This window comes from Chamaea fasciata, unplaced genomic scaffold, assembly GCF_029207755.1.
Source record: "Chamaea fasciata isolate MVZ Bird 193981 ecotype frontalis unplaced genomic scaffold, bChaFas1.0.hap1 SCAF_14, whole genome shotgun sequence".
Taxonomy (NCBI): Eukaryota; Metazoa; Chordata; class Aves; order Passeriformes; family Sylviidae; genus Chamaea; species Chamaea fasciata.
Window position 1 is genome coordinate 10,368,042 of NW_027094099.1, and position 24,075 is coordinate 10,392,116.

Consider the following 24,075-nt stretch of genomic DNA (forward strand, 5'->3'; position numbering starts at 1 on the left):
GTTCTAACTCATCCTTTTCCTACTATGAACGTTCATGGCAAAACAATTAACACTTCGTAATACCAAGTAAATTAAAAATCCATAATACACCCCCATGAATATGTAGCTGCAGGTTTTCTCGATGTAGCAAAGTTACAATTCTGCTTGTTAAGTACCTGTGTGACAGGTTTGGTACATTGCTTTTCTCTTATTTTTTCCCCCTGGGATGAAGAAGGAGGAACTGAATTGACCTAGATCAGTTTTCCTGGTGTGACTCAGTAAATGCTTGTTGTACAGCTGTTAGTGCTGAGGCTCAGTGAAAGTACACCTGAAAAACTGAGCTGGAAACTTCACAGCTGCAAACTTCTCAATGGAAACAAGCTCCCTGCAGTCAGCCAGGAAATAGTGCTGCGGAGGCATAGTTCAGCTGAAGGTGCTTAGCCACAAGGGCAAGAAACAGCCAAGCCTCAGACTTGAAACCCAGGCTGGGTTGGAAGTGTTGGCAAGGAAAAAGAAAAAATCACTGTACCTGAGTGCACTTGATATGTGATCCTCGAGACATCCCTACAGCCCTGTGATAGGGTGTTTTGTATGTCACATGGTTTTAGGTACTTTAAGTCTCTTTTGCTTGTACACTGGAGGTTCCAGTAACTTTGAGTCATAGTAATGGAGTGCTTAATGGGGAGAAAACCCTCCAAAATGCTCTTTGAATTTACTTACTTTAAAAAGTAGAAGTTAAGAAGAACAGACATGGCTGCAATGAGCAAACTTGTTTTTCACTGTCTGTTCCCCATGCGTTACCTTATTAAGGCTGCTCCATTTGACACACTGGCTAAACTGTAAATCTCAAAATTGCAAGTAGAAGAGGCAGTTTCTTTTAAGGAAGGGGATGCTTGACAGTTTAGATCAGTCCAGTCTTTGCAATACAATTCCATTTAGGCACAAAAATAAATTTTTCACTGTGAGTGTGGAATTAATGTTGAACTCCAAGGATGGCGACTGACAAAGTTACAAGTAGCCACAGGCCTGGCAGTCTGCTCTGAGCAGGAGGGGTGGAACTAGGCAACCTACAGAGGAGCATTCCACCTATGCTGGTCAGATTATGAAGGTGGGGGTTGTTTTTTTTTTTTGTTTTTGGGGTTTTTTTGCTGTTTTCCAGCTTCAATGATCTGCAATTTTTTTTAGTTCATAGTAGACCTCAAATTTTATCACCACAACATGAGTTTGATTTTTTTTTAATTTGGAATAATTTCCTTATACTAAACAGTCAGATTGAAATATATTTTAAAGTTGTCTTTGGGTTTCTAATGCTTTCAGAAGCTAAAGCACTGTTTTGTTTTCAAGCATCCCTTACAGCACATTTTCTGGGTGAATGCTTTATCTCTACAGTTTTTGAGGAAAGAAGAAGGGCAACTCAAACTGTTACCCTTTTTGTCAGTGGTGAGCAATCAAAGTTCAAGGTTTTGTGTTCTTGAGAGAGATAGATGGTGGAAGCTCAGGTATCTCTGGAATTCCTCTTATTGATAAAGAATGTGCAAGATCCTGTTTCCCTGAATACTGAGAACATCAAATAGCTGAGAATAGGTTTTTGCTTGCAGCTCAAAGACCTTTTAACCAAGAAGGTGCTTAGACCAAAGAGCTTTCAGCTTTTTGTTAGGGGTGTGCTCATGGGTATTCTGCTGTCTGGTTTCTGTCCTCTCTCCTTGCTCATGAACATAGGACCTCCTTTCTTTCCTCCTATTTTTCTATTTGGAGCAGTACCAGCATGATTTGAAGTGTCTTTGCACATTACTTTATCTTGGACAATAATATGTTCCTCTGTTCCAGTATGGAGACCAGTAATGAAGAGGCTTAATCTTTTGGAATCTGTGAAAACAAACACAGCCATTGTGACCACCAGCTCAAGCTACCAGTAACAGGAGCTTAAAACAAGCTGATCTTCAGCACTTCCTTGTCTGTGTTATGGTCCCACTGACTTTCTGGTGGTGTAACTGCCAGGCTTAGATTTGGAAACAAAAGAAGTAAGGGTTTTTGCAGTTTCATCAGAGGCTAAAATGTGTTCTTGCTAGTTCTCCCCATGTTTTACAGAAAGGCTGCCAGAATATGTGAACTTGGGTATTGTACACACTTTGGAATACAAGGAAACTCGACAGGATTGGTACATTTATAGGTTCAACAACAGTTCAGTTAATTTAATTTCCACCTTTGTTGTGATGTGCCCCTTTCATGGCTACAAGAAAAGTGGTCTCCTTTTAACTAAATATTTCTTTCAAAAGGTATAGAAACTTATGCTGGAGAATTGACCCATCCTTATGGATTTAAAGCAACTGACTACAGAAAGTTAGCAAAGAGATATTTATCTGATAGATGAACATTTCTATGGTAGCTGATTTCAAAAGTAAATTTACATTATAGTAACAATGGAACCAAGAGCAAATGCATGCCCACTAGTATCTCCTTCTCTTCTGGAAGAGCAAGCTTCTGCAGGACAAAGTGACATTTTTGTCATAGTCACTATCACATTAGAATTTCAAATTGTATGATTAAGACCTGTCCCATATAGAGTTACCTAAAATTTTACATTTTGATTATGAGTTACCTATCCCTGGATTTGAAAAAAACCCAAAACATCAAGAAGCAGAGCTCTGTGAACTTCATCTGGCTGGTAAAATTCAGGTACCTTCAGCTCCATCGCTTTCCCTGATGGTTCAAGCAACTGGAAGGAGATGCTGCACCTCTGTTTTTTGCACCTGGATCATCTCTGCAAAGGCCACCTCACTGCTCAGCTGCCAACACATGAAAACTCAAGAATTTGTGGGCTCAAAGACTGCAGCAAAAACAATTTTCACAGGGCAGCTTTAGAAATTCTAAAAAAGTTAATGGGAGGAGAAAGTTCAGGGGCAATGAAACTGAGATAAAGTCATTTTAGTTATACTTTTGAAGGTGGGCACTGATAAAATCTTGCAAACAGTCACCATTCTGATGTAAATGCACCCATACAGTTCCTGGCAGCTAGTGATTTTACACATCTAAATAGAGATGTGTGGAGGCACACCCTTGGCAGTTTTGTGCAAGACTGTGGCCTATGTTGGTTGAGCTCTCAAACTGTTTTCTGAGCAGGAAGTAACTCATATTCCCAAATACCACATATGCTTACATTCTACTTCAGATGATGGGTTGGGTAATATATCTCTTTTTGTGCACTTGTGGAGCATGTAAAAGAACATTCTGAATTGCATGTGCTCAATTACCTCATTAACTTGGAATCCCTTCCGATTACTATGGAATATCTTTAATGCAGATTTTAAAACTGGAAAACCCACACTCTGTTGCCTAATTTGGATGTGACAAGTCCTAGCACAAAGTTGAACTGGAGTTACTGGTTTTGCACTCTGAGCTTGGTGTATTTGGTCATCAGGCCCTTTGTGCTGCCATCAGAAAGCCACCCTCCAGTCCTTTCCAAGTGTTTGTGGGGATTTGCCATTCCCAGAAAAGCACTGAACCACTGAAAAAAACTGAGAAGCCTCACATGCCATTCCCTGCATCTGTGTTGCAAGGTCAGTGGCTGACTTTGCCATACGGTCTGGCCCTGAGTTAACACCAAAATGCAGTTGTTAGAGAGGAGCTGAACTGCACTGGTGGCCTTCAGGTGATAGCAGATCAGCTCTTACCTCCAAAGCAATGCTACCTCCACCTTCCCTCCCTGGGGCTGTGGCACACTGAGATGCCAATGTTATTTCATCGATTTTAATACCTGAGCAGTTTTGTTACTTGAATTTAAAGACATCCATTGTCTGTGAGATTGGAGTCTAAATCAGTCACAGGGGATAATTTGTTTAATGACTGTTAAATATGCAAAACCAACCTTTTGTACATCATTCTTCTCCTGGTGCATCTTGAATTTACCTTGGATTTTATGACCTATTTCTGTATGCTTGTTTCTTTTGAGGGAATCCATCTCAGCTGTTAAAGCTAACACATTGCTTAGCCTAACTACCTCGATATAATGCAAAAAGATTACTAAAACTTTGGGACCTCTTCAGAAGATGTGTGACTCTGGTGTGTACCACAAACCAACAAAATAACCAAAATTACTAAACAATTTATAAACTGTGAAGTTACACATTTTCTTAGTTTTATTTCCCCTAGTTTCAGTGGCAAGAAGACTCCTCCTAGCTGTTTTTACTTCATCCCATTCCAATTTTTTTTTTAATTGCTGCCAGGTTATGTGATTGTAACATTATTTAGATTTTAGGTAGATTATAGGAAAGGTATTGGACAAATGTTGTCACAAAAAATCAGTAACATCAGCACTAGAAGATCTCCCACAAATAATGGAGGGGACTTACAGATCTCATTAACCTGTGTTATTGTATGTTTTTTGCCTTATCTGACAAATTTCAAACTTCCATGTGGGAAAAAAAAGCTATCTTCAGTTTTTAGGAGTAGCAGTCCAAATGTAAACTGCTGAGTTGCCACTACAGCTGTAGCTGGAGAAATGATTTACCTGGGTAAATCAGAAAAGGACAAACCTGTGGCCAAAGGAAAAATAAGGCATTTGGGAGAATTCACCCCTGTTTCAAAAATACGAAAAGTAAACAAATAATAACTCTTTTCTGCCACAGATTACTTCACTGTGGGACAAAAAAATATTTTCTACACAGAATCTGTTTGGCCTTGAGTGGGACATTAACTAGATCTCCTTATCAGTTAGCATTTGCAACTTATTTAACTACTTGAACTCTAGCACTTATTTTGAGCAACTGGAGAGTAACAGCACATATCTGGCAAAACGTTTTATAGTGTCAAACAAAGAAAGCCAAAACCAGGTCACTTTCATTTAATGGTAAATCATTTAGTTTCTCATCAAGAGGAATGCTGTGGGTTTTTTTCTATGCATGAGTCAGTGTTTCATCCATGTGAGGGTGAGCAATCAAACAGCAGTATCTTGGCTACAGGATATTGCAATACTGAGATAAGAGCTTCCTAAAAGAGGTTTCTTATCCTCTAGCACTTATATTGAGTTTGAGTTACAGTTGGTTTAATGGGATGTAAGACCTATAGGGGTTGACACCACAAACTTTACTAGTTCTAGTGATGACTACTTCATAAATTCAACGTGTCAAGGACAGACTGATAGCTTGAGTTGAGATATAAAAATGAGATATGGGAACCACATAACAAAAGGAGTTTTGCTTAAACCAGTTTTATTTAATCTGAGATAGCAGAAGCTTGCTTCAGGTTAAAGGTCCTTAAATGCTGTAAGGTATAAAATAATGCTTCATTATTTCCTTGCCATGCCCAGCTGATAGCTGTTGATTTGGAAGGAGATAGCAGAGGAATTCTGAGTTGACTTTTGGTGTGAATGAAAGGTAACATTTAGCATGACAAATAACAAATACTTACCCTACTGTGCACTGATTTACAAGATTTAACATCTGAATGTACAAGAATTCACCTTCTGGATTACAAACTCTGCTAGTTTAGGGTCAAATCATGCCATGTTTTGTACGGCTGATCAGCTGATCAAGGTAGTAAGAGGATAAAAGGTGACTTCCTTAAGCTGTGTGCCGTCACTGCCAGGTCACAGGGATGCGTTTACTGTGGTGCTGTGTCCTGCCTCCACAAGACTGAAGGCTCATGCTCCCCCAGACAGCACGAGCCACAGAGGATGTTGATGACTCATTTTCCTTTCATTTTCATCCCAGGCTGTTCCTAAAACAATGTGCTCTCTTCCAACTAAGCTTATCACAGCTGAACTCTCAGTTCAGTTGACCGTTGATGTCAACAGTTCTGCAGGATCAACAGGAAAACAAGGCATGGAAATTCCTCACCTTACACATGCTCTCCTAAACCAATGGCTTGTACCAGAGAAGACTCATGCCCAGGCAGGCTTTCAGCTACTTCTTCCTGATTTCCTTGCTTCTTCTAGCTCTTGGATTTACAAATATGAAACTTAGAGGCCAACATGATAATCATGAGCATCAAGTCAGCAGAGCCCAAATATTGCTGTGAGATGAGGGGAAGGATCTAGTCACAGAAGAACTGACTCATTAACTTAATGTGGGATGTGAGCTTTAGATCAATTAATTAGAAAGGGAAGAAGAGGGAGAAAGGAAGGAGGAATGAGGTAATTTCTCAGAAACACTTTATGATGTCAACGATAAAGAATTCAAAAATCCCCCATTTTCTCTACTTTGAAAGATTCTTGAACCATTTCCAAAAAAATTCTACTGGGCTTCCTCTGCTCCTTCTGTTCCTGCTCCCTAAGCCAAGAACTAGCACATGGGAATCTGGGCAGGAATGAGTAGTGGCAGATCAGCAGGCTTGGGACCTCTACACTCTAAGAAAGTGAATCGGTTCTGTTGTGTGATCTTGTACTCAGAACTCATCTAAGTTTTTCCTGGAAAAGCCTAATTCTCCCTTTCTATGCAAATTGAGTCTTAAGAGCCTAATTTTCATATCTATGTAAGATAGCATGAATTCTTCTGAAGCTAACTTAAAACAAGTATTAGGAGCTCCCCAGCAGCTGAGGAACTCCTGCAACACCTTAATTCGAGCTGGATGCCTCAGTTGCTGGGTCTTCCCAAATTTGCACCTATTGTCCGCAGTAAAGGTGTTCTGATGCCGGAATTTACAACTGGACTTGCCCTGCTAAATGGCTGTTAATGCAAGAACGTTTTATTTCTTGTTATCTACAGTTCTGTTAAAAAAAAAAAAAAGTGGCTGCTGCAAGCTAATTCTTGGATCGATTTCTGATCATGCCTGTTTGATCATTGGAGTGGACTGTTACCCTGTGATGCACAAGCCCAGGGTTGAGGTGAGCACAGGTCAGCTCAGCCCAACACTAATGCTGGCATTTTGCAGCAAGGGGAGACACATGGTAACTCGTAACAGCTGACAAATGATCAGGCCTGACAATGAAAAATCAAAGGTTTTAAATTACTCTGAATGTTTGGATTGAGTTTACATATAATTACTGCTCTTGTATGGCCATGGTATTTTAAAAACAGATGAGAGATTTTTCTAGAATCCTTTTATTTTTTTAATTTAAGGAACACAAATAATTTAAGCCAAACGCAATATCTTCTTCTTCCCTTACAAAGGCTGTTTACTCTAGCACAGAGGTTGTTGCAAAAGATATATAATGACATATATAGTAGAAATTATTGTATAAGGCTTTTCATTTGTGGTACTCATTCTCCAAGTTTGCAGACTGCATACAGTCACAAAAGAAGACAAGGTTCCTCCCCTGGGCAGTTCCTAATGTAAACTGGAAATTGCGTTGACTGAAGTAGAAGAAATGCATCCTCCTTTTTCCCTCCAAAACGAAATTTCCTCCAGTTTGGCTCAGGCCTGTTGGAAGATGCCTCCGATGCGGTGCTAATGGCGGCACTACCATGTGCGAGCAGGGCTGGCAAGAAAAGCGTGAACTAATCTGAACTAGCGCTGTTCCCTGTCCTGTGAGGAACAAGGAGTAACAAGGAGTAAGGCCGGGTCCCTCTCCGGGGGCAGGAGCCGGCTCTGATGTGCCCGGGCTGAGGTGGCCCCTCGCTGCCGGGTCCGTGCCCTCGGGGACGCCGCGCAGCCCCAGGTGAAGCCGCTGCCTCTGCCGAGGTGCGGGGCCCCTCTCTGAGCCGCGCCTTCCCAGCCAGGCGGGCTTCTCTCCGGGGAAGCTCCATTTTTAACACCTCCGCCTTCACCTCACCAGCAGCACAGGGCGGCACGGCCGCCCGCCCGCCCGCCCGCAGCCACTGGCGCCTTCTCGGGGTATCCGGGGGCTCGCCGGTCGTGCGCGGAGGCCGGGAGCGCCCCGCACGGCCGCGGCCGGCCCGCCCCGAGGGGAGCCGGGCGGGCAGCACCGCCCCGACAGCCCCCTCCTCCTGCCGGGGGCGGTGCGCGCTGACGCGGCAGCGCCGCGGCTCCTCCGCCGGCCGAGTCGCACAATTATGAGAGAGAGGCGCCGGGCCGAGACTGCTGCCAGCCCTGGGTCCCGGTGCGGAGCCGAACCAGCGCCGTCCTCCGCGTCCCGCGCCTCCCTTCGTCCCCGGAGCGTCGTCCTCGCCCGGCCGCTCCCCACCCAGCCCTCCGCTGCCGCCGAGCCCAGCCCCGATAGATGGAGACAGGCCCCGCCACCGCCGACGCCGAACCACGAGCAGGAGCTGCCCGGCGAGAGGAGAGCCAGAGTCGGCGCCGAGACCCAGCCCGGCCCTGAGGAGAATGGTGAGAGCCGCGGGGTGCGGGGGTGCCGCGGCGGCGGGGCCGGGCGCGCCCGGCGGGGAGGGGGCAGGGACGGGGTCGCCGGATCAGACCTGTCCCAGCCGGCTGCCGCGGGTCCCGGCCGCCCCGAGCCGCCGCGGCCCCTCTGCCGCCGGGGCCGCCTCCCCCTGCCGCCGCCGCCCGCCCGCCCGCCGGCGGCAAGGACGGGCTGCGCCCCCGGGCCGGAGGGGACGCTCGGGCTCCGCGCTGCCGGCCCCCGCTCATCTCCCGCCCGCGGGCCCGGCCCTGCCGGAGCTGCCGGCCGGGAATGCCCCGCGCCGCCGGGGCGAGGCTCCCGCCGCCGCCCTCCTCGCGCAGGGCCCGGGGCAGCGGCCGGTGCCGCGCACCCTCCGCGCCCCGAGCGGCGCCGGGTCCCGCGGCGGAGGCACCGCAGCGCTTAGGGACGCGAGCCCCCCGTTAGTGCTCCCAGTGCTGCCTCTGTCCCTCATGGTGGTTTGGTCTAAAACCAGAATTCGCCCGGTGTAGTTCTCCGGGCTGCAGCAGTCCTGCCCTTCTGATCTTTACACCTATTTGTTTTTTGCAGTTTCAGTATGTTGTGCGTAAGGGAGCGTATATACACTTGAAGATGTATGAGTGTCTGCAAAGGAAAGACAGTTTCGATTCCAGCTCTGTGTTCTGGCTGTTAAACGGTTCTTCATCCCTACAAATTTATTCCTTAGTATTTAAAGAATTTAGAGTGACTTGTCGCATCAAGTGCTTTCTAATGTTGAAAATATAAGTGTGAAATCTAAATATGTGGATTTCTACAGTCTGCTTGAACTTCTAGTAAGATGCTTGGTTTCATTTAAAATAAAGGTGTCTTGGTTCACAGTGTTTTCTTAAAAACCGTGGGGATTCGTGCTCATGAGTCTTCCATTTCTGAGTGTATCTGTGAACTGTGTGGAAATGTGGGCTGTATTTTTCTAGAAGCTGCAAATCCAGCACTCCACTAGGAAGAAGCTGAAAATGCAACCTTCCGTTCTGGTTTAAAAGAGTGCTTGGCATCTGCCACTTGCGTGGTACTTGCTCTTCTCAGCTAAAGTGATTTGGTGTTTGGTTTAGTTTTGAGGAGTGGAGGATTTGGGTTTTCTGTTTATTTCATTTTTTTTAGTTTAGCTCTGGTGGAGTTTTTTTGGTGCTGACATAGCCTAGAAATGTACAGATTGGTTTTTACTGTCATAGTTCTTTAAATTTGAGACTCAGCAGCCTTTCTGGCAATGTAGTGTGTTTGCAGTGTTTTATATTTGCTGTGTGTTTACCAAACGTTTTGAAACCTCTGTTAAACAGGTGTTTTGGTTGAGTTGAATGTAGGACATTTTATGCTAGCTCATTTTGCTAAAAATTTCCCTGCTGCTCCATGACTATTTAGCAACTTTGAATAATTGCTGGATGGTGTCCAACATTAAATCAGGAATTATTCTAAGGAGTGAGTTGTTCAATGTGGCAATTCCGGCTGTTCAGTCTTTTTTAAAAATGTGTCTGTGTGGGTGAGATAAGTGTCTGCTAGATCATCCTTCATACCTTCTGGTATGGGGCCATTCTTAACTTTGCTATTTCAAGGCAGGAGGGGGGAAACCTTTGTGCATGTGGAGCTGTTTAGGCTGAGTTTGGACTGTTTGTACCTTAGTTTCCTGATGTTGTACTTTGATACTTTTTTTACTTGCTTGAGCTCAGCAGTGGAAAGGTAATGTTCACTTGTCATACAAAGGCACCTTGAAACAGCACGTTGCATCTGACAGTTATCTCACACTTTAAAAGATACTGTATCAGATCATCTATCTCCACACGTGGATTGTCTTGGAGAGGGTTACTCCATTGTGTTTTAAACTTTCATTTATTTTCTTGCCCCTTGAGGCTCTGCCTAACTAGTCTTGCTGCATTACCATTTTGTCTTACCACATCAGCCCAGCTTTCTCTGCTCTGCTGGTGATAGACTGCAGCATCCAAAGTCCTCTCTTTTTCTCATCATTATCTTTGCCACTTGCTGTGCTTCCCTTTCCTGGAAACTTTGGACCAACACCCACATTTTTTAAGCTTCTCTTTCACGTTCAGTTCACGAGGTACATTTGTGTTAACCATTCAATCCTCGTCGACAGTCATGACAGATGAGCGTTTTCTAAACAATTATTGTTTTGAACTTCAATAACTGACTCTGACATAATAGACTTTGGCTATACTGGTTTGGACTTTGACTCCAGGAGTGTTGCAAATAAATCTCTAAGAGGACTTGTCAAAAATCTCGTGTGAAGAGAGATGCGTAATAGAATTTTGCAGTCTTGAAAGACTCTATATTGTAAAGCTTTGAAATACCAAGACAATATGAAATGATACTTCTCATGTCAAAATAGTCAACGTGAAAGGCATGCTTTTTTTTAATTTTTTTTTTTTTTTGCCTGATACTTATTTCTTTTGGAATTCTAGATTTCTTTCAGCATTGGCTGTGATATTTACATGCCCTGTTTATTTCCCAAAACAAGCAATGTTAGTTCTGTTTCTTTTTCCCATTTTTTTAAGGGCAGACTGATAGTGAAATCAATGTGTGTGTTTTTCAGAACTGAAGTTTTGGTTTTGATGTTTCTTGTGTCTGAGTAATTGTGTCTTGGTGCATTTTACCTTCAGTGGTTGAAATTTCAGCAGCTGACTTTTCATCAGATAAATCACTGAATAATCTCATTCTCTATGTGTATTTGGATGAGATACTTATATAATTATTAAAGCTATGTCGCTTTTTACCTCTGATACTGACCAATAGCTGTGGCCCCTGACAAGTGAGTCTATGTGCTTCATTGGTTCTACAAAACACAGTCCGCTTGACCTGTGGTAGAATTTGAACTTTTGTTGCACACTTTGTGTTCTCTGGCCTGAAGCCCTATTTTTCCTCTATTGTAGTCTCTGCAGTCTTGTTATTGTCTTTTTTTTTATTTAATCCCTTTGCTTTTGCTCACATAATGAGAACGTAGAGGTGATGGGATCATATATCGTGATAACAGCCAGTACTGGAAGTGATCTACCTAATCCTTGGTTTCTGTTATTTTTATTATGGGAAGCTTGGCTTTTCTTATGCTAAAATTATAGGTGGTTTTGTGTTTTAAGTAATAGAAAACTAATCTGACAAAAGAACAGAAAAAGTAAACCCTTGAAACCATAGTGTTGGCCAGCTTTGCTCCCCGTCCTGGCTCAGCACAGGATTAGCTGGGTATCCCTGCTGCTGTGCAGGGAGGGGAGGGAGGATGTGCAGGAGGTGACTTGTCTTTTCAGTAGCAGCCAGTCATTAAGCAGCCGACCAGCTGTATCTTAACTGGGTGGGACCACAGCCCTGAGCAGCAGTGGGGATTCCAAGAGCCGTCTCCATCACTGCTGTTCCACTGATGGAAGGGATGCTAGTTTTCTTGAGGAGTGGTGAGTTTTTTCACCCTTTTCGTCTATATTTTACTAAGCATGTAGAATGTGAGCCACTTTCTTTAACTGCCAGGTGTACTGCACGCACAGAACAACTTGAGGTTTTTTTCCTCCTCAGCCCTTACAATTTTTGCACAGAAGAAGGGACCACGCAGCTTGTCTGATTGCTGTTAGGTGAGCAGAGGACAGTTCTTACTCCTGTGCTCTTTCCAAGAGGGAAAGGCCAGTGCACTTCTCATGGGATAACGAAATATAATAAAACAAGAGAGAAACTGTTTATGACTTTCTTTTCCTTCCCAAAAATTGGGAGAAAAGTGTCCTGAACATATGGGGAATACAGGGAGTAAAATGACTATTGCTAATGGTGGTGCTGGTAGTTCTGAAAAGCTGCTTTATGAAAGGACAGAATATTTAACTGTGGCAAGTGGGTTGACAGCATATGGTATAAGGATGTTGGAGGATGAGTCTGTAAGATAAACGTGGTTGATTGCCAAGGAGAACTTGAAGTATGGTACCAAACTGACAGCACATTACAGCTTGGTTTACAAGTTACGCATTTTTTGCCCCTTAACTTAAGGAAAGTTCAGAGCTACTGAAATGGTAGGCTTGGATTGAACCTTAATTATGGGAATTTCTGTGTTTCCTAAAAAAAAAAAAAATCTTAAGAGTTGCATCACAATTACAGTTTATTTAATCTTTATATTATTAAGAGCAGTAGAAGTTTTTTTCCTGAAGATTCATAGAAACTCTTTCTAACTTGAGCTGGTTGATGCATTTTGTTGTCACATTTTCTGAAGCGTTTGAACACTGTGTGTATTGCAAATGTGCAATTGCTGAGTTAATGTAGGTCAACCCATCTTTTTTTCATTCGTTCTCAGCTCAGGGAGGATGGAATAAGATTTCTGTGATAGCATATCTGTTGATTTTTCTATAGCTGCAAAATCCGACTTTTAGAGGCTGATTCAGTAATCAGGTTAGTACTCTGCTGCGTGTAGTTGGACAGCTGATGTTTTTAGATCATCCAACTTCAGAAACAGCTATTGTAAACCCTCTGTGAAGCTTTAAGGGGACTTCATCTTCAGTCTGTCTGTGGAGAGCCCTAATTTACATCATAGACACTCCAACATCAGGTGCTTTTTTTGTTTAAATGCGCATTATGTGTTTTGCAATGACCATACACCAGGCCAATACACAGTTTGAGTCTTACCAATGTCTAGACTTACTGATAATAATTTAATAGCAAGAATCTGAGATCTCTTTTTGATTTTGATTTGAACGTCTTTGTGAAGATCTGTAACAGTCTGGTCAAGCTTTTTGTTTCTTTGTCATGGTTCCCAAAGCCTGGTCTGGATGACTCCCAGTGCTTCGGATTCTGCCTTTAATTGTTTACTGCTGAACCGAGCAGATGTAAAAAAAAAAGGAAAGAAGTTGTATTGTTGAGAATTGGCATATTGCAATTAAGTTCTGGTTTGCTGATTTTAGTTTTTAGGTTTGATTTTTTTTACTGGCAACCTTTTGGGTGGTTAATGAAGTATATTTTTTGCTGCGTTACACTAAATCATTCTTGCTTGAGAATACTTTCTCAGTTACAACTCTAAATGAGTTTAATCTAGGTGTTCAGCCTTTCACCGTATCGCTGTAATCCTCAAAGCCTGGGAAAGTGTCAGTTACTGCTCAGTTAGTGGTAGCACAATGGTTTTTGTAATTGAATCCCAGCTTTTGTTCCATGCTTTGTTCACACTTACCTCTACCCGAAGTGATACTTATTTTCTTTACCTTATCTACTTGATTCTTGTCACCTCTGCTAAGAATTTGCACTTTGTAGTCCCCTGACTTATGCTGGGTCAAATTTTGCAAAATGTCCCTGGCTGATGGTTCTTTTCCAAATGTCTGCTAATTTTTTTCTCTAATGCTGCAGGTTTTGTGAGACGTGGACTTGAAAAACTTGGCTCTAAAAGTTTAAATTTAATAAATAAATTACATCTATGCCTTCCGCGAATGAATTTCCAGGTGTTTTGTTAGGAAAACGTTATTTCACAAGCACTTACTGCTTAAAAATTTCTAGAGTTGGAGCTCTCCTAGAGCTAGTATTATTTAGCAGCCCAGTCCTTCCCACTCTTACTCATTTTATTTAATATATTATCTGACTGACCTGGAGTTTGAGATGTGTTGCAGGGTAATAACCTCAGGTTAAGGGTTGTTCAAGCCCTTTGCTAGCTGTTCCCACATGTGCCAAAGCTCTTCTTGAGGGTGTGTTGTAATCCAGTCAAAACCTCTTTAAATCCTGTCTGTCTCCTTTCCACCTGTCCCTTTGTGCTTCCTTGTGTGCTCAGTCACAGGGATCTGAATTGAATAAACCTCTTGTCACCTCCTTTTTTTTTTTTTTTTTTTTTTTTTTTTTTTTTTTTTTTTTTGTGGATTATTTTGTTGGTCATTTCCCTGAACTGGTTTCCATGTGACTGCATAAATGCTGCTGCTGGTATGAGATAGGTTGGGATCATGTGCAGAGGCTTAGGAAAATGGGATTGTGGCACCCCAGACTTGACAGGAGCTGTGAAGCTGGATTGGAAGCTTGCTTTAAGGTGCCTGAGATTTGGTTTGTGCTATTGCATTAGGAAGTGTTGGGTTACTCTCTGCATCACCCGTGGCACATGAATGTTTCCTGAGTCTCACAGCCTTGTGCACAGGCATGGATGGAGCTGTGCCAGCACAAGTCAGGTTCCGTGGCCTCTTCAAAGTATAAACCAAATTGCTTTGTAGCCTTGTCTAATTGTACTGCAAGCACATGGTGGCTGTTCTTGAATGCTCCTGTATCTAAATTCTTTTTCACAGAGGATGTTTTCCTTGACCTGGTTTTCTGAATGTATTCTAACAGATTCAAGATCACTTGTTTTTACCAGATATGCTGTACTCCAGTCTGCCTCTGAACTGAGCTGCACCAAGATGAGTTTGATCCCTCCCATCAGGTTATTTCTGTTGGCAAATGATTCTCTGCTGGTAACTTGTCTCATGTAACAGAAAATTGCTGGATTTTTTCCTCAGTGTTCTTAGCATGCAGCATATTTGTTTCTTAGTGCTGTTCCCATTCTTGTTCAATTTTCTCAGGAAGCTGAACCTGTTTCTTTGAGTTAGCAGAAACCAAAGCTGCATTCTACTAATATATCTGCCAGAGCTCAGCACAGCAGCCATGTGGATGGGATCAAAGACAGTCGTGCTGCTGTACAGCATTGTTAAAATTGCATGTGGATTGGCTTTGTGTTGTGAGTGTAATGCAGTATTCTAATTTGTGGCTAGAGCCAGTCTGAAAAAGCTGTTTCCTTTCAAAGCCTGTCCCTGGTGCTGCTGCAGGTCATGCAAGTCTTTAGGCATAACTTCAGTCACCTGGATAGCTTAAATTATGCATGTGCTTAAGTGACACATGATTAGAGCCTAAAAATACCAGTTGTGTAATTACAGAACTGTTAATCAACTTTCTCTTCAATTATAAAAATCAGTTAATTTACACGAGAGTAGGTGCAGTTAATGATGTTTTAAATGTCAGTCTTACCAGTTTCTCCTGTGTTCCCTGGCTGCATTGTTGTCTGTAGTGTGCAGAATCCTATTATAAAGCAAGTTTAATAAAACTTCAGCTAAAGTGGCTGAAGGTGATCTTCTGGACAAAGAGTTTAAAAGAGATTGATCTAGGAGGAGCTCCTGCTTGTGGTAGTAACCTTGCACTAGGAAAGAATAATAAATCACTGATTAGCTGACAAATATCCTAGAGAACTGTCTAGGAAGTAGCATTATCTGGTGTGGCATTGCCTCTGGCTGCAGAAGTGGCTGGAAGAGGCTCTGTCCTCCTGATTTCGCAGGCTGTTCTTGGCTGACCCTGTTTCTGCTGCTGAAGGTGTTCATGGTTTTGCTGGGGGTTGGCCCTGGGGACAGCCCTGTGAGCACTCACCTGGCCTCAGCCAGGGGCACTCAGCACGGATGGGGAGGTGGGGATGGACTTTACCTCCTAAACTGGCATCAACTGGCTTTGCAGCCAGAGGCATCGAAAAACAGAAATATCCACTTAAATAACCTTTGCCCTTCTAATTTGTGCAACTTCAGAAATGCTCTTGATGAGGATTTATGCCTTTGCTTCATTAAGCAATTGGTCTTAGTCTTAGAAAAGAACTATTCAGAAAAATAATTTTTAAATTTTCAAGTGTAGAAAACCTACCATTAGTGTGCACGCAGTTCTCAATCTTACTGCTCCCTGTGCAACTCTGGGACTCTTCTCCGTTAAATTCTCCGTAATTGTTTCAAATGCTTTAGTGAAACAATGTGGCCTTTTTATGTTGCTTATATGGGGAAAGAGGACAGAAACCACTCATCACCCTTGTCCTGGTTTGTGCTGCCAGCTTGTGTTACAGGTGAACATTCTGCGGTGCTGAAGGCTGCTGACAAACGAGTCATTGTGTGAATATATCCTCTGGTTGTGCTCGGTGTTTCCTGGCCCAGGAGGGAACTGTTTGGTTCTGGTATAATCACAGGACTCTGCTGGATGCAGTAAACCTTGGGCTGTGCTTTCTTCCTGGTGTAGAAAGTGTGCAAGACAGAAGCTTTTCTGCCTTCAGAAAAATCCTGTTTTCAGGTTGTAGAAGGATGTTTTCTGCTCACAGGCAATCTGCAGAATACAGGTAGACTTTGCCGGGGTGGGGGGGGAAGATTATTCACAAGAGCTAATTAGGCAGTGAGTCCCCAGGCTTGCTCAGTGGAGACCAGGGGGGATTCAGAGCAGCTCTTTTCTCTCTGCAAAGAGGATGTAGAAAAATTAGCACAACTGAGATAAGGTTAGTCATTTTGGCTATCCTCTTGGGTGTCATTACTGGGTTTTTGGGAGGTTTCTGACGAATACAAAGATCTTGCATGTAGAACAAGAAAAATCTTTAGTAATTAATGTTTTAGGAATTGAATGTTAATTATACCATGAATTAGAACAAATCTTCAATGCCAGATGAGAATGGTCTTCTTAAACAGAAGGTATCTGCCCCTCCAAAATATGACCTTAGGCAATATGTTCTTGCTTCATTGGCAGCTCTCTGAGAAATAAAGAAATACAATCTCAACTTCCTTTCCTTCCTGTATATTAGGATGCATGTGCATAAAAAAAAATTAAATCTTTTTATGTGATAGATCTGCAGTCTTTCCCTGGGTGCCTAGAGCCTGCATGCTTTTGGGGATTATTTTGATGTACCTTGGCAATATGCTTAGAACAGCTCAGCTCTTCTGCCAACCCAGTATCTTTCTGCTACCAAAGGGGGTGTCCTACTTCCCTTGTTCCCACCCTGATTGTGGCCATGTGATTCTTTCTTGCACTTTAGTTTTCTGTCCATTTTGCATCTGAATCTGTTCATTTTGACATTAAAGCTACCTGCTTTTTTTTTCTCTCTTTCCCTGAGAGTAACGTGCTGGTTTAGGGAGCTCAATCAATTCCCCAACGGGTGAGTGCATAACTGGCATAGCTGCAGGTGGGGGAGAAGCAGCAGGAGAATGGGTGAGAGGGCAGAGTAGGAACTTCCTCAGCTTGTCTTCTCTGACTGCACCCTCACTTTATAATTTGAAGAATTACATCTGTAAAAGCAAATATTTCTCCTGTGTTTCTTGGCTTTGCCAGGACCTCCACCTCCCTACTGGTGTCTTTTGTTTCTCTAGAATGACTGTCTTCACTCTTCTCCTGGCAGGCCAGGAAGGAGCCTGTCCCAGGTATTAGTTCAGTACAGCTTAGACAGGCCACTGTGCCACATACCACTCAGCATTGGTGACTTCTACTGGAATTTAGTGTGCTGGAAGAAATTACCATAAATAGAAAACATTTTCCGTATGAAGTCGTGTTGTGGTCTCTCAATATCATTTAATTAGTTATTTCCCCTACCCTGGGAAAAAAAAAACAAACAAAAAACCAAAAAACAAACAAACAAACAAAAACAACCAAAAAAACCCCCCAAAACCCCAACAAACCAAACAAAAAAAAGGGAGATATTTTATTTCTAAAAATAATGTATTTAGTTTCTGAGTAATTATTTAGACTTGTGGTATTAAACATAGAAGAGCCTCTGAAAGCATCAAAAACTCAAACAACCCTCAAAAGCAGAGGGTGGAAAATTTAAGAAGTGCCTAAATAAACACTGTATATTATTTCAGACAGTAATTAGCTGCTTTCACTTCTCCTTAACAAACCTGGTTAAGTTTCTTCTTTGCACTTTTCTAGAGCAGAAAACAGAAACTACTTGAATAGTTTTAGTGGGAACTTTATCTTCTGATAAGAGTGTAGGTACACGGATGTCTCTCGAATGCTGTCAGGGTTCTTGTGCCCCGAGGTGGGGCTGCACTGAGCAGCTGCAGGCTGAGCTGGCTGTGAGAGGAGAGCTGCTGCCTTGTCTTGACAGGCACTGCAAGTGTAACTGAATCCAGTAGCTCTTTGTTATGAGCTGTCTTTTAAAATGCTTAAGTCTTTGTAATTTGACAGTAGGTGAACTATAGCAAATTCTTGTTTTGGCTTGCTTTTATGCCAGCTCATCCTCCTTTCTCCAGCCTGGTCTAGTCTCCCAAGAAGTCTAATCACTCTAAAGAGTTGACCAAAACAATTACTTCCCCTAGTGTGCCTAACAAATACTGGCACATCGGTGTGCACGTGTGTACAGGCAGGGAGAACCCCAAATTCCAGATCTGTTTCAGGTGGGTCTTTGGTTGTGTGTTTGCAGATGGGCCTCTTTCCTAGTTTCAGTAGTTTTGATTATGACAATAAAGTTGTTTTTGTAGGTACTGTGTCTAAACATAAGTTCTGTGAAATTTCATCACCCGTAGCAGTGGTCTGGTGCTGTCTCCCATTTCATCTTCCCACTAGTGTGTTCTGTCACTCTTCCTTCTCACTCATGCTATTCAGAGAAATATTATTGATCTGCCATAATTAATGTGGGCATAGGCTTCCTTTTGTTTAAAATATATATTCAGAGAGTTGTCTGAGGCCAGCTATGTCAAAAATCCCATAGTGATAACAAGTTTCCATTGCTCTAGTGAGTTAATAATAGCCTACTTAAGTCAGGAGGCACCAGAATCTTTGCTGTGATAATAGAGAAGTGTCTTTCTTTGTACAACATGAAAAATAAGTCAGATCTGTAAAGTGAACAGGCTAAGAAAGTGGTAGAGCAGGACAAACAGCATCCACTCTTCCAGTTTGCTTTTGTAGTTGTAATGTGCTTCAGCACATACTGATTTAATCAGATGCTGGTGCACTTAATGAACTAGAAAGGGAGGACTTTCCTTAAATCTGCAGCTCAAATATCGCTGAAGTACATCCTTTGCACGAGGTGAGGGGGTTTGCAGCCTGTAAAGCTGTCTAAGAACAGCTGCCAGAGCTGAGGTTTCTCATCAGGGAACAAAGCAGAAGCAAACTGAGGGCAGGATTAATTATTTGGCTGGTCACACGAGCCCTTTCCCACTGCTTTATTTCCAGAGGTGGCCACCACTAACTCCTTTCTTGCATCTGTGGCTTGGATTCCCTGTGTGAATGGGGAAGGGACTGGAGGTTGCTTGAGGAGGACAGCAACCGGATCCAGACTATGTGAGTTGCTTTACTGCTGAAACCATGCTCCAAGCCTCATTTCTTCCAAAAATAAATCCAGAGTTCATAGGATTGTCTCTTCATACACCCTCTGTGGCACGTGCAGGGTAAGCCCAGCACTTGCCAGAAGTGTGAGGTATGAACCAAAGGAATACTTTGATGTAGATAGATCTGGTTAGCCAGGGAGCTCAGCATGGTGTGTCCCATCCGTCCCTGTGGAAAGCACCAGGGAGAGGCACCAGCCTTCGTCCCCACAGAAATGTTTTGACCGTCTGAAAAAGACTTGGCATCGTCCTCTGTGTGTTGGTGAGTAGGAATGCTGACTCTACCTTCCTGCTGGTCCTATTTAAGCCAGTGTGTAGGCTTGCAGTCTGCATCTGGTAAGGTCAGGATGATGGCAGACTGCAGCTCAGTCTCGGGTGCTGCGAGAGGTGAGGGGGATGCAGACTGCACAGTTGTATCGCTGTGGAAAACGAAGGGAAAGGAGGCTAGATGTTTGAAAATGTAGGAGGTTTGAGGTTGGTTTATATGGGTCATTCAACATAATTAAGAGTGGGTTTTAAGTGAGGAACCCTAACAGAAAGAAGCAGGCACTGTATGACAGGCTTGCAGACATTCCTATGTACTTTGCCATTATTTTTTCTGTTTGACTTTCGTTTCGTTTTAATCTCATTTGAGCAAAGTGAACATTAAGAGTGAAAATGTTGGCTGAAAAGCTGTAGCTGTATTTCTTGTAGTTACAACCACACAGTCTTCCTCTATTCTTTTCTTTCATCCATGGTGTTAAATTGTAGGGAGTGAAGAATTATTTTCATCTCCTTTGAATACTCAGTGGTTTGTTGCTTCTAGGTCTTAACTTCAGTATATGCTTTGAAATATTTTGTGGATCACATCAAAACGCGATTGGTCTCTGGACTCAGACGAAGTAACCTGTTGATTCTTTAGCAGGGCTAAAATTTTTTAGCTTGGTATTTCATTAGTTGGGAGGACTGCAAATGTAAACTGTTTAGAAATCAATTTACTTTAGCTCACAGCCATGAAACTGATTTACCTTCTGCTGTATTTTCTTTTTCCTACCAAAATTCCAAATTCTTTCAATGAAAGTTGTTGGAAAATAAAAATTAAAATGCATTTCTGTCTTTGCTTCCCCTCGGCTTTTCTGAAGGCATGTTCAGGAACAGCTTGCCATCTGCCGTGCTGACACAGTGTCAGGGAGTCTCTGGTTTTGGAAAGTTTAATTACTGTATCTGGTATAATCGGGCACTTAGCTCTGAAGGTGTTTAGTGTTATATCAGCTGAGAAAAAGCCAGTTTGAAATTACACCAGTGGGTGCTTGTCATCTGAAATCAACTGATGGTCCATTCCGTACTGACCTCAGCTATCTCACACTGTAGAATCAGTTGCAAAATATTTTCTAGGTGTATATTAATATTTATTTTATGCCTTGTGTGGATGTTGTGTGCATTTTCAAATTTTAATACTTTCTGAAAGAGTAATTTTATGTCTGGTCTAACTGCAGAACAGCACAAACTGTAACCTATTAAGCAAACAAATTTATTTTAAAATATGCTGCATTTACTCTGAATTCTCCTCTGACAAACCTGTATTGCAGTTAGAAGATAGCTTTCCCAACAATATGGGTAAAGCGGATTGAGTTTGAATGTAATAAAAATATACCAAAAATATAGGTATGTGGGTTTTATTCTAGTGCATCAGGGTTAAAAGTCACCACTTCATGATGCTTAATTTTTGTTCATGAATTTAGAGTATTCTTAATTAAATGAGTCTTCAGAAAAAAAATCCGTAAACTGAATTATGTGCGTTGTAATTGTACAGTGAAATTATTCTCTCAAAACCAGCCTGTTCTCCAAATAGCAGATTGAAATAGTATTCATCAAGTTTGAGAGAGCTGTAAAAATCCCTTTTGACAAATCCTGATTACTCTTTGCATCCAAAACTGCACGTGGATTCAGGGAGTTCTGTGGTGGCTTCATTACGTCAGAGAAGAACTTGATGAAACAATAGCTACTCTGTTAGAGACCTGGATTGCTGTGAAATCTGTTCAGAGTAAATCTCCTGAACTGTTTAATAAAAAATAGGATTGTTGAAGGTTTGTTTTCAGCACTAAGGGAGCCATTGAGATGAAGATTCTTATCTTTGCTCTCTGGCTCACTTGAGATCTGCTTCCCATGTGCACAATTCACAGAAGGCTTTCTCTGACTGCCCTATTTCCTTGCTTGCTTCAACATTTTTTTTTAAATGTAAACCCGTTTTGGTTTTTGTAGTTGTGTTGTTTTTGTTTTTGTTTTTGTTTTCTGTCAAACAATCTATTTTCAGGACTGCAGTAATGTTTTCACTAGAGAAGTTTTTCAATCGGCAAAACTGGAGCTGTTTGCTTTCTTAGGAGTCCAGTGAAGCCTGGTGAGTTGTTCTGTTCAGAACAGGATCTTCAGCATATCAGAGACACCTTTCGTGCATGATGGGTCTGTCTGTCTGTCTGAGCTGGTCACATTGTGTGACGAGATGTGCCAGTGCATTTGGGAAAACAAAAAAAAAACCTAAAAAAACCCCAACAACATCTTGTAGATGAAGCTGGTAGTTTTAGACTAATAAATAATCTTGATGCAGCAGGTATCCTTGCTAAAATCTTCATGTGTAGTGGATTAAACAAGAGTTAAGATTAAAGCACAGTCCTTGTCATTTAGAGTGACATTCTTCACAGGGATGCATTAAAGCACTGCATAAATATCTTCTGGCATTGGGATAGTGTCTGAGCCTCTGTCTTTCAAGTATTGCACATATCTGTACTTTCTGTGGAAGTTAGTACAAAAAATGGAGGTTGACTGATTTGTAGATACTGTAGATACTGATTCAGGAACAAGTTTTGTAGGTGCTCTGTGTGTGTTGTGCATTCTCTGGACAGACAGCACTGTTATTCTGTGTCAAAGAGTCTTTTAAATATAGTTCATAATACTAGCTGGCTAAATGCTTTGTTTTCTCCCCTCTCTTTTAAAAAAGAAAACAAAAACCCCCAAACTAAAATTATAGAAGCATGCAACTTTAAATTGAAGGGAAAGCTAGTAAATTAAATGCCTGGGGTTTGACAGAGTCAGGAGTTTAAAACAAATGGCAGCAAATGTATGGCATTAAACTACCTAACCTTTTTTTTTTCTCTTCCATCTGCTTATTTGTTTAGTTAGCTGAAGTTTTGAGGAGTTTCCTCAAATGATAAATGTTTCCTTGAAGAACTGAGATGTAATCTGTTGTATTTTTAATACAAAATTTTAAGTATTTTCTTTAGTAGGTAGACAGTGGTGTCTTTTGGCTAGCTCTGTGAATTCTAAACTACTTGATATGCGTTAACCTAATTGGATATTGTATTTATCACGGTTGTTTGGCTTTGTTTGGCTTTATTCAATGTATCTAGCACAAAAGTCATAAGACAGAGGTTTGTCTGGAATTTCTGCCTTTCAGCTATAGCTGCGGGAGCTCAGTGCATGGCTGGGGTTGGTCTGGGCAGGATCACAGGTCAGTCCCATGGCGTAGCACGTGTTTGGATAATGGAGTGAGTTTCTCAGATAAGAGATCGTCTGGTAAGTCACAAAGAGTGTGTGTGGTATGTATAGTTATATAAGAAGCAGTAACTTCAAGTTGAAACATTGTCAGGGGACAATTCCTTGAATAGACAAGCTAAAGGACATTCTTAGTACACTGTGTCTCTTAGAAATGTTTTGAAATTTATCTTGTTGGCTTTAAGCAACCTAGACAGATAGGACTCCTCTGCGGCAGTGCTAGCACGACTGTTCCTGCTGCACATAGTTTCCACTGTGTCTTCTTGTTTTTAGGCTTGCTGAAACTTTCCTGTATTTTCTTCTGTCCAGATGGAAAACAAACCTTTTGGAAAATTTGAGGCAGTGGAGAAAGAATATAGACTCTATATTAATTTTTAAATAAAGGATGAATAAAACTGGCAGATCTTTTCCTTGAGAAGGTATTGCATGTATTGAACTGCCATAGGGTGTAAGCAGAGATTTGAAAGATGAAATATGAGACGGTGTAGAAAGGGATATGATTTCTAAATTTGAAGCTCAGTCTATGCAATCAGTAACTGAAATCCCCATTACCAGTCCTCCACAAAGGTCACAGTTTGGCAAATTATTTATTAATTCAGGTCAGTTTCCTGATTCTGTGGGGAGCTTTATTGAAAAATTGTCAGAACTGCTGGGTTGTTATGTGCTATTGCAGGCTCCAGGGCAATATAGCTGGGAAAAGTTAAATTTTGGCTTTGTAACAAATATTGTTACAATATTGTGACTTATGATCTTACAACAGTATACAGTATCAGAAAAGAGTAGAAAAAAACAAACTGGGATCCCTTTGTGCATGAAGAAGTTCAGGATTGCCAGCTACAAATATTATTTATACCTGTCATATCTGTGTTACTTGAAAATCATGCAAGTCATTTTGAGATCTTCCCAAGCAGGCAGGCTTACTTGCTTCAGAGAAAATAATTCAGACCAAGCTTGTTGAATAGACTTCAAGAATTTCACAATAGCTTGATAAGGTTTTGCCATATTGCTGTGCATCAATTGGTAGAACGTAATTGTCTTCTTATTTTAATAAGTTGAATGAGAGGCTCTTAAAAACATGTGTTCTGAAGGGGGGAGAGTGGTAGGTGGTTGGTTTTTTATTTTCGAGACCTGATCTCATACTGTATGTACTTTGGTGATGGTTGTTGGGTTTTTTTGTTTGTTTTGTTTTTTTCCTTATTGCATCTGCTGTATGCAAAACCTGAAATTATAGTTTGTGGTGAAAATTTCATTCTACAAAGAGAGTTGCTAAAGGTATCC

The 24,075-nt window shown here is 41.8% G+C and overlaps 1 protein-coding gene across 2 annotated transcripts in view; it reads left to right on the forward strand.

The window, feature by feature from the left end:
- The first annotated feature begins 8,122 nt into the window (after positions 1–8,122).
- Positions 8,123–24,075, forward strand: part of TRPM7 (transient receptor potential cation channel subfamily M member 7) — a 51,470-nt gene continuing 35,517 nt past the window's right edge. For both annotated transcript variants that reach the window (XR_010723091.1, XM_066196762.1), the window contains exon 1: positions 8,123–8,202. Coding sequence is in view for 1 of the 2 variants with exons in the window: in XM_066196762.1 (XP_066052859.1) it covers positions 8,200–8,202 (3 nt within the window). In the remaining variant the exon portion in view is untranslated. The remainder of the gene's footprint in view (positions 8,203–24,075) is intronic.